Source organism: Phascolarctos cinereus, unplaced genomic scaffold, assembly GCF_003287225.1.
Source record: "Phascolarctos cinereus isolate Bilbo 61053 unplaced genomic scaffold, phaCin_HiC Scaffold_4;HRSCAF=312, whole genome shotgun sequence".
Lineage (NCBI taxonomy): Eukaryota > Metazoa > Chordata > Mammalia > Diprotodontia > Phascolarctidae > Phascolarctos > Phascolarctos cinereus.
This window is the reverse complement of record NW_027555847.1, coordinates 643,012,906-643,031,594: the sequence shown is the minus strand read 5'-3', so window position 1 is coordinate 643,031,594 and position 18,689 is coordinate 643,012,906. Positions and strand designations below refer to the sequence as shown.

The following is an 18,689-nucleotide window of genomic DNA, read 5'->3' as shown; positions in this document are numbered from 1 at the left end:
TTTTTTCATTACTGATAAATAATCATTCCCTGGTTAAACTTATTTTATTGAATTATTTTACACTATATATCCCAAACAAACCATCCTTAGCAACATGTTGAAGCCATTTATGCTGGCCATGGGTCATAGAATGACAAAATTTTAAGACTGGAAGGTATACCAGTGGACATCTAGTCCAACCCATACCTGAAAAGAAAATTCTATTACTCCTTACCCACCAAGTCAGTCAGTCAACAAGCATTTATTAAGCGTTTGCCATGTGCCAGGCCTTCTAGTAAGCACCAAGGATACAAAGAAAGATGTCCTCAAGGATCTCAGTTTCTAATGAGGGAGACAGCAGAAAGACAACTATGTATGTAGACAATGCATACAGTAGATGGAAGGTGATGGCACTAACTGTGGGTAAAACCAGGAAAGTAAGCCGGGTAAGTCAGGAGGAGGATAGCCAGTGAAAAGGTGCAGTCAGGAGTTAGAGCCTTGAAAAATTCAAGCAAAGAAGAACCCATGACCAGTTCATTTCACAGCTCTAACATTGCCCCTGGTTCTGCCTTCTGCAGACATATAGAATAAGTTGTGTTATAGATTGTAAGCTACTTGAGGGGAGTTTAATTATTGTTTTTGTATCACTAGCATTAAGAACAGTGCTTGGCACATGTTGAATTAAATTGAAATTTAAACTCTCTTTCCCATGATAGCACTTCAGAAACTTGAAGATGCCATATTCCCCCTTACTTTCTTTTCTAGGCTTCTCAGTTCTTCTGCTGTAGCAGGCCTGCATCATTGCCTTTTTTCAGTGTCCATTGAAGTCCTTCAAGGCTTCTTCATGGCATGGGGGTGATCCTGAGTCCTTGAAGCCTATACCAGTAAATTGCAAGCTTTGGCAGATACTGCCAAGCTGGAAAAGCTTTGAAGACAGACCTGATGATGGTTTTGTGTGGCTTTTGTCCAAGAATCAGTCTATGACAGAAGAGTCACTAGTAGGTTGATCATGAAGTATTGGACTTTTGGGCCACTAGAGCAGTTCACAGAAATCGAAAGGATCATTTTCATTTGCTGGGCTGAATCTTTTCTCAGTACCTGGAGGGCTTTTTTCTTCTCTGGCTGACTTTTCTATGTGTCTTTGTCTTCCTAGGGAAGAGATGTTCCAGTAGAAGTTAGACATCTTTTCTTCTTGAACAAGAATCTCCTGTCCCTTAGACCAAGAGAAAAATGACCCACCTTAGAGGACACCACTTGATCTACCTCCTGGTACTTCTGGCACTTTGGAGTGGAGATGGCTGCCGGGCACAAAGGGCAGGTATGAAGTAAATCCATTTCCCGGAGCATATAGAAAATAAAAAGGAGGAGGGGTGGGCAGTGAAGTCATGTAGCCGGTAAAGCACAGGGCCTGGAGTCAGGAAGACCTGAGTTCAAATCCAACCTCAGATACTTACTAGCTGTGTGACCCTGGGCAAGTCACAAAACCTCTGTTTGTCTCAATTTCATCTTCTTTAAAATAGGGATGATAATAACAGCACCCATCTCTGAGGTCTTCTGAGCCTAAATCCAGGGGTCTTTCCATACAATGCTGTCTCATCTATACATCACATCCAAAATGTTAAACTGCAATCAGTTCTATTTTTCTATTACAGCCCCATCTTCTCTCTCTGCCAGCAGTGTTAAGGGTTTGCCTGTACAAAGTTCTGAGCTTGTTACTCTAAGCCAATTCTTCTTGAACCCATTTATCTCAGCCCTCACAATGCTTCAGGGTGGAACTGTTTGCCCCCTGTCTAAAGTGGTGATAAGCCAGGCTAGATTTAATTGGCCTTGACTTTGGAGATGGTGCCACTGTTCAGAATGTCAGAACTAAAAGAAAATTTAGACCATAGCTAGATCAACCTAGAAGCCAAGCATTAATTTTCTCAAAAGCATTCCTGATAATCATTCAGCCTGCAGTGATAAAGAACCCACTATCTCCCCAAAACAGCTCACTGCACTTTGGGGCTTCTTTAATGTTATAGGAAGTCTTTTCTTACATTAAGTCAAAGCCCACTTCTGCAGTTTCATTCCCTTCCCATTGACTGCTCCTAGCACTACTCCTTGGGGACAAACAAGTCTAATAGCTTTTCCATGTGACTGCCCTTCAAGTATTTGGAAGGTAGCTGTCTAATCCCTTTGCACATTCTCTTTTCCAGGGTAAACATCCCTAGCTCCTTCAACCAGATCCAGTAAGGCATGCTCTCCAGTCATCCTGACATTACAGTTACCTTCTTCCGGATGTGTCTCACCTTCTCAATTGTCCTATTGTAACATTTGCTATCTGTATCTGGATATGATACTCCACTTGAGCAGTCTGACTGGGGAAGAGGGAGATGAAAATACTTCCTTTCTTCTGAGTACTTTTCCTCTTCTTAATACAGCCTGAGATCATATTAGTTTGACATGACTCCCATAGCATAGTGTTGACTCATACTGAGCTTGTAGTTCACTGTAATTCCCAGATACTTTTTCATGTGAACTACTGTCTAGTGTCATTTTTCCAGTCTCATACTTGTGCCTTTTCTCTGGCTACCCCCAATATGTGGAATGTCCTCCCTTCCTCTCCTTTTATGAAATTCTTTTTTCAGTCATTTCAGTTGTGTCCAACTCCCCATTTGGGGTTTTCATGGCAAGGATACTAGAGTGGTTTGCCATTTCCTTCTCCAGCTTATTTTGCAGATGAGAAAACTAAGACAAACAGGGTTAAGTGACTTGCTCAGGGTCACACAGCTCATAAGTATCAGGCCAGATTTGAACTCAGGAAGATGAGTCTTCCTGACTCCAGCACTCTATCCATTGTGCTATCTAGTTACATCAAATTACTATCAATTTTTTAAAGCATAGCATGGAATATGTAGGACATTGAACTTTAGATCAGAATCAAATTGATATCACTTGTTACCTGTGTGACTGTGGGTAAGCAATGCCTACTCTGTAGGCTTCAGTTTCCACATCTGTAAAAAGGAGAGGTTGGACTAGATAATATCTAAGTGCCCTTCTTGCTAGCTCTAAGTCCTAGAGTTCTAAATACAACTTTCTTTAGGAAACCTACCTCATCCTCCTGGTTGATAAAGACCTTTTCTGTCAGACTGGTTGGCCCTTCTCTAATGAACTTATCTTGGAATATTATATGTTTTAGTTATATGAGTTTGTGTTATGTCCTCATTAGTTCCAACATTTAGCACTTTCTAGTCCAACCGCCTCCTTTTACAGATAAGGGCCCAAGAAGACTAAATTACTTGTCCAGCGTCACACAGGTAATATCAGAAGCAAGATCTGAACCAGGTCCTCTGACCCAAGAGGTAGTGCTTTCTCCACTGAAGGCTCTGAGCGCCTTCCTAAAGGCTTTGTTGTCATCCACAACACCAAGCATAGTGCTGTGCATATAGTAGGTGCTTAATAAATCTTAGTTGCTGTTATATAGCTGCTTTTTTGGTACTTCCAGGTAGTTGTTCAGTCTTTAGTCAACAAGCATTTGTTAAGCACATAGAACAGTGCCACTTAATAAATGCTTGTTAACTGACTATTATGTGTCAGGCACTATGCTAAGTGCTAGGGATACAAAACAAAAAACGCAAAATACAGTCCCTGCCTTCAAAAGTCTCACCAGCTAGGAGAGGAAACAGTATGCAAATAAATATGCACAATGTTAAGTACAGGATAAATTAGAGATAATCAAGAGAAGGAAGACTCTAGCCTTAAGGGAGGTCAGGAAAGCCTTTTTTTTAGAAGGTGTGATTTTTATAATGGTACCTGAAAGAAACCAGGGAAGGCAGGAAATGGTGAAGAGGAAGAAGAGAATTCCAAGCATGGGACAGCCAGTGAAAATGCAGTTAGGAGATTGAGTGACCTCTTGCCTCCTACAGCAGTAAAGGAAGCCAGGATCAATGGGGGACACTCTGAACCCCCAAACATGAACAAGGTCTTAAGAGCTTGGAAGGGATCTTGGAGATCTTCATATTTGACCACCTCATTTTATAGATGGAGAAAATGCTTTTTACAGGGTCACATGTAAGTAAGGGGGAAAACAAGGATTGAAACCCAAGTCTCTTTTCAATCCTCTTTCCACTTCATTCCGCTCCCTCCTTCAATGCATATAATCCAGCTGATTCCTCTGTTTTTCAACAATATTATACTGAAAACCTTTGTGGATTACCTTGGGTGAGGTGCCCTAAACATGTAAGCCTTTGTTGCTCCTAGGGCCTCTGGCTGAGGTTTCAATGGCTCTCAGCTATAATTATCCCAAATGAGAAGAAAAACTAAGCACCCCTGAGAACAAGAGAAGGACCTTCTGTGTTAAAGATAAACCTCTTAAGGAATTATCTGAGTCAATACATCTGGCAAACAGAATCCAAAAAAATGAATCCTGCTGTGGATGGGTTACCTCCAGATGGATCAGCTATGCTAAGAAAGGGATTTACTTTATGTTGAATATGTATCTTAGCATGAATTTAAAAAGCTACAGGTGATAGACACTTTTCAAAACAATTGTTAATATGTAATAAATTATTAAAAAACCCTTTGACAAAATGGTATGCAAATTAAAGCAACCTATCACATAATACAATGAATTGGTAATTAAAAACAATTAAAAGCAAGAGATTTAAAGGAAAAGGTACACTTGTCCATTGCTGGCAGAATTGAAAATCAGTTTGGAAGGTTATCTGCTTAATCAAATTAAAGTTATAAAAATTACCGTATCTTTCGACCCAATGTTCCCACTTTTGGGAATATACGTGGGAGTGTTATGGAAAGCAAAAGCTATCTGTTAAAAAGAATTTTGTAGCAAGAGTGTTTTAAATTGCCAAAAACTAGTTGCAATTTGACTGTCCAATGTTAGAGGAGTAATTATGTAAATTTTGGTATGTTCATATAATGGAATACGATAGTTAAGTTAAAATACACAAGCATGAGAAATATAAAGGAATATGAAGGTATTCTTATGAAAAAAATAAGCCCTTATGAGAAAAGCAGGAAAACAAGATACATACTAAATACAACTGGACAAAGTGAAAATGAATGAGAATGGACTCATGATGAATGCACAAATGAATAAATGAAAAACAAAGACTTACTATGTTCCAGGCACAGTGTTAAACATTAGACATATAAATAAGCAAAGAGCTTAAATTCCTGTACTCAAGAAGTTTAAATTCTGATGTGGGAAGATATAATTTAAACCAGAGCTAGAAAATGGGATGAGAAGGAAGAGTACCTGGGGGTTGTTTGGGAAGTGATCGAGTGGCCTAATTTTTGGATTTTGGGAGTCCCAGATGCATAATCTAAGTTTTAGTGGCAATTGGATGATGTGGATGGCAAGAGTTAGAGGTGGCTCAGTTTGGAAATGGCCAAATAAGAGTATGGTGGCGTGTTTTAGGCAAGTAAAGGCAACATCTCACCTATCAAAACTTAGGGATGAGGAGACTTGGATGGGACAACTGAAAGGTTATAACATTTCATTAATTGAAATTCATTTATTTACATGCACATGGCATCAACATACATTTAAGTGGTGGCATTAATGTTTTCTAAATGAGAAGCTAAAAAATGAAAATTTTCTAATGTTCACTGATTCTAGAATCTTAGCACATAGACTTAGAGCTAGGGAACATTAGGTATAGAATGTTACAAAATAAAATAGACAAATCAGAGCTATAAGGGACCTTAGAACATAGAGTACTAGACTTCTGGATATAGAATGTTAGAAAATTAAAGCAATGATATTAAACTCAAATAGAAACAAATCCCTGACAGCAGCATATAGACTTAGAAAACTACAAATTAACATTACCTTTGTTGTATTATATTTTTTAAAATTTATTTTGCTAAACATTTTCCAGTTACATTTTTATGGTTCCTACTGGGAGTTTTAACAGTCTGAAGCTTGATACCTTTGATGTGAAGCACCACAAATTAATCAGAGATTATCAGTGTCTGGAGTTCTTAATCGTTTTTGTGTATGTGTGTCATAGACACATTCTCTTCAGTTGGAGAAGCCTATAGATTCCTTCTCAGAATAATGTTTTTAAATGTATAAAATAAAACAGGATTGCAAAGGAAACCAGCTATATTGAAATACAGGTATTGATTTTGTTTAAACAAGATCCCAGGTTAAGAAACCCTGTTCTAATTCAGTCCCTCAGCAGGACTGGAATTTGGTCCAGGCTTTGTCAAAAGAGTCTTTTTTCATAAAAGATCTTTGAGGGTTTTCAGCTGCAGGTACTTGGAAGGTGGAAGCTACAGAAAAGAATGAACACTGGAGCCTCTCAGAGTCCCAGCTTCTTTGTTTTGACGGGGCACAATAATATAATTAAAGCTTTTACTAATAAGTATCTTTAGATGGAGTTTAAGCAAGAGCTCTTTATTAAGAATTCTGCTCTGTAGTAGGACTTTAGTAGAATTTCTTCTAATGAAGATGGGGGAGGGAGGGAAGATACGGTGTTCTCTTTATGGCATGTTGAGATTGAGATGCCTACGGGTCGTCCAAATGATGTTGTCTAGTAGGAATCAGGAGATGGAAAACTGGAACTCATGAGAGAGACGAGGGATGCTTATACAAATTTGATAGTATAGAGATATATAAAATGACTATTGGAACCTGAGAACTGACAAGATCCTCAACAGAAAGAATATAGATAGAAAAGAAGAGAGAAGAAGAAAAAGAGAGAAGAGAAGAGAAGCAGACAGAACTAGCTTATGAAGATTCTTAAGTGTTCATTGAAAGAGTGGGCACTTTTATCACATAGACAAGATGGCCACTGAAGGCTTTTGAACTTGGCGTGATGAGACTGCTGCATTTGGGAGAAAAAATTCGAGCTATATGAAGGATAGATTAGAGGGGGGAAGATTGAGAGACTGGAAGCAGGAAAACTAGTAGGAGGTTATTCTCATAGTCTGGAAGCAAACACTTAGTAGGATCTGAATGAAAGCCAAGTCTTCTGGATTGATACTCACTTGTCGTTCTGCCACAAAAAAAGACTTCTTTTATTGCACCAAGTTAGTAACTGGTCTTCATGGTCTTCCACTCCTAAAATAAGACACTGACCAGTAATAGATGCAGAGGAAAAAAGACCCTTACAAGCCTATCTGTCCTTACAAGTGAATACAGTCCAAGACTTGGAGTCAGGAGACTTAGACTCTAGTCCTAGCTGTGACATTTATCATGGCATCTCACATTTGGCAGAGTGCTTAGAGGCCATCTACTCCAAGTGATTCTGAAAAGAAATCCACTCTACACTATTCCTAGGTTACGTTTGAAAACCCCCATGATTAAGAACCTGCTGTCATTTGAAAAACACTTATGATTCAGAAGATTTTCTTTACATCTGTAAACACTGCTCATGATTTTTCCTTCAGGAGCCATGTAGACAGTTGTCATGTCTTTCTGAGATTGGTTTTCCCCACGATATAAACCTTCGTTTCTCAATCATTCAACAAATATTCTGCCAACTTGTCGTATGCCAGGGAAAGGAGATATAAAAACAAAAATGAAACAATCTCTTCCCCTGAGGAGCTTACAGTCTAACTGGAGGAAACCTCATAGATAGATAGATAGATAGATAGATAGATAGATAGATAGATAGATAGATAGATAATATGGTGCAAGAGAGGAGAGGAGAGGAAAGAAGAACAGAGGAGAGAAGAAAGAGAAGAGAGGAGAAGAGAAGGAAAGGGAAAAGAAGAGAAGAGGAAGAGAGAAATATAAATTAGATACAAGAAAATTTGGGTAAGAAGGCACTAGCATCTAGGGAGATCAGGAAAGATGTCATATAATTAGTAGTACTTCAACTGAGACTTAAAGGACACCATAGATTCAAAGGAGCAAAAGTGAGGAAGGACAGTATTCCAGGGATGGTAGACAGCCAATGGAAAGGCACAGAATGACAGTTGAAGTGCTTTGTATATCTAACAGTAGCATTAGAGTATTTTGTGTGTGAAGGGGATGTGTAAGTTGGTTGGGCTCAAGTTGTGAAAGCCTTGAACACTAAGCAGGGGAGTGTATTTTTTCATCTTAGAGTTAATAAAGAGCCACTTGAGTTTATTGAGTTGGAAAGTGACACGGTCAGATCTGTGCTTTAGGGAAATTTGCTTTGGCAGTGGAAGATGGATTGTAGTGAGGAGAGGCTTGAAATAGAGTCCCAAATTAGGAATCTGTTGCTGTAGTCCAGAAAAGGCAATAAAGGCTTGAATTAGGATAGTGGTTGTTTTGTGAGTTGAGAGAAGGGGATAGATGCAAGATATATTGGGAAGTAGAAGCAAGATTTGGTAACTGACTGGCTATGTGAGGTAAGAGAGAGTGAGTTGCTAAGGATGATATTGAGGTGGGTCACCTGGGTGACTAGAAGGATAGTATACCCTCAAAAGAAATAGGGAAATTTGGAAGATGGATGGGTTTGTGGGAAACAATAATGAAATTGTTTTGGCTGCCTTGACTTCAGGTTTCTTATGGGGTAACTAGTTTGAAATGTCCAATAGGTAGTTGATGTGGAACTAGAATTGGGTCTGAGTATATAGATCTGGGAGTCATCATCATGAAGATGAGATTTAGTTGCTGCTGCTGCTGATGATCATGTGTGTAGGTTAGAGAGAGAGAGAAAAAAGAGAGAAGAGATAGAGAGAGAGAGAGAAAGAGAGAGAGGGAGGGAGTGTTCAGGATAGAGCTTTGGGAGGACAATCACAGTTAGAGAGTATGGTATCGATGATGACCCAGCAAAGAAGGAATGGTCAAATAACACAAACACTTTATGGAAAAATTATTTCATCTCTTTGACCCCTTTTCTTCCTCTGTAAAATGGAAATAATATTATGCACTACCTACCACACAGGATTATTGTGAGAAATATTCTCTGTATACCTTGAAGCAATATGAGTTGCTTTTGTCACCACTGTTTCTTAATCAGTTCCTGTGATTTATTTTATATGTGTGAGGATTTCCCAGTATGAAAAATCTCTCTATAGGTGCTAATCAGCAACTCACATATAGTCATAGAGAATTATTGTTATTATTGTAACTTTATTGTGCTTTCTTCTATTTCTACAGGGTGCAAAAATGTCCACTATGATCTAGTCTTTATCTTGGATACTTCCTCCAGTGTGGGCAAAGATGACTTTGAGAAGGTCCGGCAGTGGGTGGCCAACTTGGTAGAAACCTTTGAGATTGGGCCAGACAGGACTCGAGTAGGTGTGGTTCGCTATAGTGACCGTACCATCACTGAGTTTGACCTCGGGAAGTATTGGACTCGAGAGGAAGTCAAAGCAGCTGCCCGGAACATTAATTATCATGGCGGCAACACCAATACTGGTGATGCGCTCCGCTACATAACCACATACAGCTTTTCCAAAGAGGCAGGTGGGCGGCCAAGTGACAGGGTCATCAAGAAAGTTGCTATCCTCTTGACTGATGGGAGGAGTCAAGATATTGTTCTGGATGCAGCAGCGGCTGCTCACAAAGCTGGGATCAGGATCTTTGCTGTTGGTGTTGGGGAAGCCCTGAAGGAAGAGCTCGATGAAATTGCTTCTGAGCCCAAGTCAGCCCATGTATTCCATGTCTCAGATTTCAATGCCATTGATAAGATCCGAGGGAAGTTGAGACGCCGCCTTTGCGAAAGTAAGTAAAACATTTCTTTGCCTTCTCTGTCTTCTGGAATATTGCTTCTTTTGATTCAACTCACCAGATGTCTGTTAAGCTCCTGTTGTATTCAAAGTTCTGTGTTCATTGCTGTGGGATAGGAAGTTTAGATGAAATATAGTCCCTGCCGTCATGGAATTTACACTTCAGGAGAGACATGCTGAACAAAGAGAATCTGGATTTAAATCCTGGCTCCCTTTACACATTGTTTGTGTAATCATGGACAGATCATTCCACCTCTGTGGTCTCATTTTTCTCATCTGATAAAAGAGCAAGTTAGACTAGGCAGAACATGAACTAGGGCAGGATGAACAGAGTTTTGTCCCAGAGCACCAAAATGTAGAGGGCCCTGACAGAATCAGTTTTGTACAAGAGTAGCCAAACCTGAGCTCCTCCTATTGTCTTTCATACCACCCCCAGAAGTGGCCAGTTTTTCATCAGCATGGAAACCTCACTGTGTTGTTAGAGGTATTTCCTCCCTATCATGGTCACAGCCCACAAGTGGGGAGCTCCTCCCCAACCATAACACTACTCTCTTGCCCCAAGAACAGTAAGTACTAGTCATAATTCTGGAACTAAATTATCTCTAAGGTGTCTTTCAACTCTAAATTGTATTAGGAGAAACAACAGATCAATTTTTTAATATTCTGTGTGTTTTGTAGTGTTATGTGTGATGCTTTTCAAAACCTTTTCCTTGAAACTGGTTTTATGATCCTACATTTACAAAAAAGAAAACCGAGGCCCAAAGTGGATAAATGCCCTGCCCACAGTCACATAGCTAGTTAATAGCAGATCCAGTATTCAGTTTGTTCCCCCACAAAATGAACTATAAAGATCAAGTGAGGTGATATTAAAATCTATGGATGACAGGAACTAAAGGTAGCATTAACTAGCTTAAATTTTGTCAATAGTCTGAAATTCCATGAGGCAGTGTAATGTAATAGATACAGCCATGGACTTATAGTCAAGAAATCTTAGGTTTCAGTCCCATCTCAGACATTTATTAGCATCAAGACCTTGAGCAAGTCACTTAACTCTGCCCCAGCTTCTTCATCAGTAAAATTTGGGTATTGAACTTGACTGCTAAGGTTCCTTTTAGCTTTCAATTTGAGACCCAGTAATCTCAGTTAAGGTGCATACAAAGGAAATGATTTTTAGGAGCTGATTCCCAAAGAGGACAATTGGGAATCTGCATAGCAAACTCTGTATTTATAAATTTGTTTTTGGAATTTGTTGTCACTAACTTGTTGCCTAAGTCCCTTCCCCTGGTCTGGCCTTAGTTTCTCTGTTTATAAAATGAGGAGTTAGACAAGGTGATCTCTGTGAGTCTGTAATGTTAAGTTTTCCCATCAGCTAGCCTTCAATTTTAGCCTCTGAGTGCTTCTTTAGACTTTTATGAATGCTCAGGCAACATGAGTAACACATCCATTATTCCCAAAGGTTGAGAGCTTGACATCATCAGCTCTCCACTCAGAGGCCAAGAGGGAACGGTGAGATGGCAATTTCCTTTCAGTTTCTTGGCCCTGATCTGCCAAGACCTATTCAGCAAACCAGAGCTGGGACTGAGGAGGTGAGATATAGTAAGAATGGAGTGGACAGATTGCAAGCCAGAGAGTGGTGTCTAACGTAAATTGTCAATTGTCGTTCATTAAAGCATGGGCACAGACATGGTGGGGATAGTTGGAGTCTAAGTGTATACTAGAGGTATTTAACCACAGGATAGCTTAGATATGCCAAAAATTAATTAGCTCATAGAGTCAGCGAATGTCAGAGCTACACGGCACCTTAGAACATAAAATGTCGGAGCTAGAAGGGATTGTAATGGGTTGTCTCACATCAGCCTTCAAGCAAAAGTTGTGTGGCCACTTGTCAGGAATGGTGTAGTGTCAGTCCAGTCAACCAGCTAGCATTTAATAAGTGTTTACTTGAGTCTCAGCTAAAATCCCACCTTCTACAAGAAGCTTTCCCCAATCCCCCTTAATTCCAGTGCCTTTCCTCCGGTAATTATTTCCCATTTTTCCTGTATATAGCTTGCTTTTATATATTTGACTGCAAACAAATTAGATTTTAAATTCCTTGAGGGTAGGGACTATGTTTTGCCTCTTTTTGCAGGCAGTGGGTTCTTAATAAATGTTTATTGAATAATTATTTGTGTGCCAGGCACTATACTAAGTGCAAGAAATAAAAATGCTAGTAGAGAGAAAGGCAATCTCAGCCCACAGGGAGCTACCATTATGAGGAAAACATATAAAGGAAGCTGAAAAGGTGAGGAGTTGGGAGCAGGGAAGAAGACAATGGTATCCAGTAAAGGAGTGGGAAAATGGTAGAGGAAGTCTGGGGTACAGCTTGAAGAGTAGCTGGCCCAGGCACCTTCTTAAGTGGAGGTTCTGGGAAGAGCCAGAAAGGGCTGAGGGTACATTCAATGTGTGAATTTCCCGACAGGAATGAGGCTTCAGGATGAGTGCTGGGCTTGGTAGAGGAATCCTGGTAGTGCAGCCCAGAGAAGAACAAAAGGAGATAGGTATGAGTTGGACTAGATGATCATATAGGGTTCCTTAGTGGCTCCAGGCTTGGGGGAGGGAGGGAGAGAGATATGAAATTCAGACAAGGCCTACTTCCTACCCTCATGAAGTTCTCTAGTTATTAGGGGATCAAAAAAAAGATTTCTATAATCTGTAGAGAATAGTCCAGTTTGACTGGGGCATAGTCTGCATAGACTAATGCATTAGACTTAACTAATAGGAGTTAAGGAAGAAAAACTCAAATGAAATAAGATTGTGAAAGGCCTTGAATGCCAAGTAAAGCAGTTGGCACTTTATCCTCTGAAGAAATAGTGAATCAATCTCTCTCTCTCTCTCTCTCTCTCTCTCTCTCTCTCTCTCTCTCTCTCTCTCTTCTCTTCTGGTGAGGCAATTGGGGTTAAGTAACTTGCCCAGAGTCACACAGATAGTAAGTGTCTGAGGCTGGATTTGAACTCAGGTCCTCCTGACTCCAGGGCCAGTGCTCTATCCACTGTGCCACCTAACTGCCCCAAACAAGGAATTCTTTTTTTTTTTTTTGGAGGTAAAGGGGTTAAGGGACTTGCCCAGGGTCACATAGCTAGTAAGTGTCTCAGGCCAGATTTAAACTCAGGTCCTCCTGACTCCAGGTCAGTCCAGTGCTCTATCCACTTTGCCATCTAGCTGCCCCCATCATGAATCTCTTTTATAACATCCCTGGCAGCCTTGTCTGAATGAGCACTCTGTTTACTGTCTGGGTCACTTGTTTTGTATTTTCTGTGTCTGCTACTTTATAATACCTCTTGCACTGTTTTTATCTTGACTCTTTATCTGTACACATGTATCTTTTTGCCCAATTAGGCGGTGAAGCCTTTAAAAGCAGCTCTTATTTCTTGTACTTCCTTGAATCCCATGCGGGTTGTCCAGGCAGCATTCTGTTGTAACAGACGAGCAGACATGTATGTGTTACAGGAATTTTTGATTTCCTATTATTCGTCCTGTATCTTTTCATTAATATTAACCTCACCTGACCAAAACCTCACCCATGGGATGTAAAATTTTACTTAGATAAGAAAGTTTCTCAGATAAGAAGCCACAGGAAGAATCTCAACTATCCCTGACTTCTTGGTGACATGTAAATCTTCCTCCTTAATCAGCTATTTGTGAATTCTCTAAATGTAGTTTAATCTATAACCTGACTTAGTTTACCTATAGAGTTTATTTAAATAAGTTTGTTTCCTTAGGAGATGTATGAGATTATGATGGTTTAAATAAGTTTGTCCAACTTTTATGACTTTAAAGGAAGTATGGGATTATGGATCTATCTTCTCTTTAGCTTTACGGCCAAAGGGGATTATATAAAATTTTAATATGTAAAAGAATTATTTTTCTATCACTTTGACATAATTTTGCCTATAGGAAACTTTGTCAAAATCCCCATGAGGGTTCAGGTTTTCTCTGAAGCTTGAACCTTTGCTTGAGTCTAATAATAAAATCTAAGTTTTTATCTCCATAGTTGCTACATTGTGGTAAATATATATTTAGCAGCAATTACCTAGTACCTGAACTCAGAATGGAGATATTTCTCCAATAACACACATAAAGGCTATGAGGCCAGCTTTGTCTTTATTCCTCTCTAAAAATTATTCTCCCTCTCTCTTTTCTAGACCCAGATACTCTGAGGAATCAGGGATCTTTGTTTTGTTTTGTTAACTTTTTAAGAGAAAACATGGTATATTGGACAAAGAGCTAAGAGCTAATTTGAGGGAAACAGACCTGAGCTGTGTGACTCCAGAAAAGTCACTAACTTTTCTGGATCTCAGTTTCTTCATTTGTAAACTGTGGCCATATCAGGGATCTTTAAATCCATAATTTGTTGATGTGGGAATGAAACCTATCTATAATTTAGCAGCTGGTCTTAGAGAGTTGTCTGAGCCTCACATAACGTAAAGTGACTTCATCCATGGTCATGTAATGAGTATGAGAGGCAGAATTTGAACTCAGGTCTTTCTGATTCCAGGTCTAGCACTCTACTCACTATATCATTTTTCAGCTTAGTGGTACAATGAATAGGGTGTTTTATGTGGAATCAAGAAGACCTGAGTTCAAATCCTATAGCACATACCCAGGTTGTTGTTAAGATCAAATGAGGTAATATTTGTAAAGCACTTAGTAAACATAGATATAATGTTAGCTATATAAATATATAAGCCTATATAATGTATATAAACACATATATCATGTTATCCATATAAATGTATATAAATCTATATAATGCATATAAACCTATATATAATGTTAGCTATTATTATCAAGATCTAAAAAAAAAAAAGAGATGGTATTATTTTTGCTGTTTTCTTGTACAATTTTGAAGGGTTGTTTTGGAGAAGCCACTTTGTAAACCTCAAAAGACTACAGAAATGAGACTTGTTAACTTGTTTCTTCCCTTTGTTTTGAAAAACAGAATTTATAGATGTCCTATGCCTGATTCCCATGGTAACTACATGAAGTGAAACTTTCTTTGCTCTCTCCTTGGGAGCACCTTGTCCTTTGTTTCATCAAGTTAAATGTCTATCCCCTGGTGAATTCTGTAGGCTGCCAGTGCCTGGGATAAGAGTTGTTCTTTGAAATGAATTCAGATTGGCTTTCCTGTGAATGCAGTGGCCCATGGGTTTTAGGGATTAAGGATAAGTGCTCCTTAGGCCTTGGTTGCCACTGAGTTAGCCCCACCTGTAGGCTGTCTTGTGGTGGTATGAACATTTCTATAGTTTATCATTATGTTAAAAATAAAACTCTGGTATGCAGACTTTCCCAGTAGCTGGAAACACCCTCCACCTTCTAATTTGAGGATTTTCATTGGTGGATTGAAGTACCCTTCGCCCTACCCCAAATCTGTGGAGAGTTCCCATGTCATTATGCCTTTTTAACTATTGACCTCTCAGTTCAAAATTTTTGTCGGTTGTCTCCCTGAAGAAGATTTTCAAAACTGTGGCTCATTTCTCAGGAGTCTCTAAATTTATTTCATTATCAGTCATCAGCAATACTGGCCAATAAATCAGTCAATACACAAAGTCTGGTGTTACTGAGCAGCAAGAAGCTTACACATAGTCAGCACTCAATATTTATTGAATTGAATCAGACAGCAAGCTAGCACTGATTCAAAGGGCCAAGACGAACCCTCTGTTTGGACAGTCTGCGCTCACAGAAACACGTACAAATAGGAACATTTGCACCCTGGCTGTAGCAGAAATAATAGCACAGGGGTCACAGAAGCCTTTTCATGTAGTACAGCAAGTATTGGATTTAGAGCCAGAGAATTAAATAGGAATTCTTCTGTTTAGCTTTTAAAGCTCTTCACAACCTGGCCCCAGCCTCACTATATAACTCCCTTTTCTGTACTCTTAGCTACAACCAGATTGACCTTACTCTTCCTCTTACACAACACCCCATTTCCTATCTCTGGACCTTTGTACTGACTGTATCACAACCCTAGATCGCACTCCCACCTCACCTCTGTTTCTAAGAACCCCTTCTTTCCTTCAGAACTTCATTCAAATGATACCTTCTTCATGAACAAAGCCTTTCACTATCTCAGAAAATGTTAGTGTTTTCCCTACCAAAATTATCCAGTAATTACCTTCTGTATATGTATTTATGTGCACGTTGCCTACCCTGACGGAATGTAAGCTTTTTGAGGACAGGGACTGGTTAGAGTCTTTTTTTGGCCTGTAGTTCTGATATTGGGGCAGATTTATTATAAACTGTATTACTAACAGAGCTAAATCCAAAAGAAGTCCAGTGGTTGAATGACCGTTGCTAATGGCATAAAATGCCTCCTAATTGGTCTCCCAGCTTGTAGTCTCTCATCTCTCCAATTCAACTCAAACATACTCCAGATTAATTTCCATAATGCACAACTACTCTGGTTGTTAACTCCCGAAATTAGAGATCTTCCATGGCTCCCCATTACCTACAGGGTAAAGTCTAGATCTCTCACCTAGCACAGCATCTTGGCACATAATAGGTACTTAATAAACATTTGTTGATGGAATTGAGTTTAAATTCTGACTCATCTGTTTACTGCCTGTTTGAATGAGTGAAAAAAAATTAAGTGATTATTATTTGCTGGTCTCTTTGCTAAGAATGTGTTCTTTCTATGCAGATGGCTCTCAAATCTATGCATTCAGCCCTAATTGTGGTATAGTGGAAAAGGTTGGTGTTAGAGAAAGGAAGTCCAGGAAGAGTCCAAGCCCTTCCTCTTGATACTAGCTTTATGACCATAGGCAAGTCATTTAACCACTCGGTGTGCCAAGAAACTTTAAGATTATGTTTCAGACGAGTTACTGATCTTTGTGAATAGAGAGAATTTTTATAATGGGAGTTCCCCACATTAATGAAATCCCAGGTCCCATCCCCCACTCCAGCCACATCTTACTTATCACACTCTGCCCCCCCCATCACTTCCTTAAATTCTAGTCCCCAACTGGCTACTGGACATTTCCATCTGAATGTACAATAGGCATCTCAAAATCAACATGTTGAAGATCATCTTCCTTTCCTGAAACCTTCACCTTCTCTAAACTTTTGTATTTCTTCTGAGGATAGCACCACCTTCACAGGCACTTGGGTTTAGAACCTTGGAGTCACCATAGTCTCTTCTCCCCTATTCTTAATTTCCATTTAGTTCTTAGTTTCCTAGTTGACTTCCCTGCTTAACTAAGGAGAGCTAGAGATTGACCAAACCTTGAGTAACCTCCTGTTCCTCTTTTTTTATAACCCCCTCATTAGCATATTGTGTCATAATACCATTCAGATTAGTTAGAGTCTTTTTTTGGCCTGTAGTTCTGATATTGGGGCAGATTTATTATAAACTGTATTACTAACAGAGCTAAATCCAAAAGAAGTCCAGTGGTTGAATGACCGTTGCTAATGGCATAAAATGCCTCCTAATTGGTCTCCCAGCTTGTAGTCTCTCATCTCTCCAATTCAACTCAAACATATTCCAGATTAATTTCCATAATGCACAACTACTCTGGTTGTTAACTCCCGAAATTAGAGATCTTCCATGGCTCCCCATTACCTACAGGGTAAAGTCTAGATTTCTCACCTAAGTGTCTTAAATCTGGCCCCAACTTGCACGTCTATCCTTACCTACCTCTTTCCCCTCCCCTAAACAAGCCCTTTAGTTCAGCTTGTCTGCTTACTATCCTATTAGTATGCACTCCTTCTGTCCATCTCTACTTCTTTGCTCATGCTATCCCCATCTCTTACCTTCTTTCTTAATTACCTTTCCTTCTCCTTTCTCTGTTCCTATTCAAATCTTACCTATCTTTTAGGCTCCCATTTCAAGTCTCACTTCATGAAATCATAAAGCCTAACACAGTTTGTCTTTAATTACCCATATATTCGAAGTGTATGAGTTTTTGTTCCAGATCATCCCAATCTTTAAAACAAAACAAAAACTTTTATAAGCCAGTAAATCAATCAACAAATATTTGTCAAAATAAAAAGTAAGAAGGAGATGTAGAAATGTGAGAAGTGTGTACTCAAGGAATTCACAGGTGAGTTAAGGAATTAGGTCTTGAAGCATATGAAAAGATGGTAAAGGGCCTTGGATACAAGGAGGAAGGCCTTTGGATTGGTGCTGTAGGCATGGGGAGAAAATGAAGATTTATGAAAAGGAGAATAGTGTGAAGAAAGGCAGACTAATCTATTAGTTTTGTGTAGGTTGGGACACATATGGGAAAAACTGAAAGCAGGAAACCAATTGAACATTCCAAATTCACTACTACTTCATTCATTCAAAATTTATTGAGCCATAATCTCAAACAGGAAGGCAAAAGTGACCTTAGAACAAGAGGGTTAGAACAGAACAGGAGACTTGGAAGTGACCTTAGAACATAAAAAAGAATGTTAGTGCTGGAAGAGACCTCAAAACATTGAATGTTATGACATAGAATGTCAGAATTCCCAGCCAGAAGGAAACTTAGAACATAGCATATAAGGTCACAGAATGTTAGTGCTTGAAATGATGGTGGAGGTCATCTAGACTTTTAAAAATGAGGAAACTGAGGCACAGAAATGCAAATTGATTTTCTCATAGTAAAATCAGCTAGCCAGCCCATAGACCTGGGAATCCATATTGTCTCCTTTTCCAATGTGTATTGACTACATCAGTCCATAGGCACCTGGTGGTGCAGAGGATAGGATGCTAGAACTGGAGTCAAGAAGACCTGAGTTCAAATCTAGCCTCAAATACTTACTAGCCATGTGACCTTGGACAAATCACTTAACCTCAGTATGTTTCCGTTTCCTTGGCTGTAAAATTGGGATAATAATGATATCTATCTTCTAGGGTTGTTGTAATGACCAAATGAGATAATATTTATAAAGACCCTGGCACAATGCTTAACATTACTAGGTGAGATATTTTAAAGCACTTATCATAGTGCCTGGCACATAGTAGGCACTATATAAATGCTAGCTATTATTCTTTCCTTAGAACTTATTGCAACAATTCAGCCCTGTGGGAACTGAAGAAATAG

The 18,689-nt window shown here is 39.3% G+C and overlaps 1 protein-coding gene across 1 annotated transcript in view; it reads left to right on the top strand.

The window, feature by feature from the left end:
• The window catches only part of COL22A1 (collagen type XXII alpha 1 chain), a 589,887-nt gene that overhangs the window by 52,916 nt on the left and 518,282 nt on the right, over nt 1-18,689 (top strand). The window contains 2 exon segments of the mRNA XM_078153760.1: nt 1,133-1,297; nt 9,059-9,625. Coding sequence (XP_078009886.1) covers nt 1,210-1,297; nt 9,059-9,625 — 655 coding nt within the window. The 5' untranslated portion in view covers nt 1,133-1,209.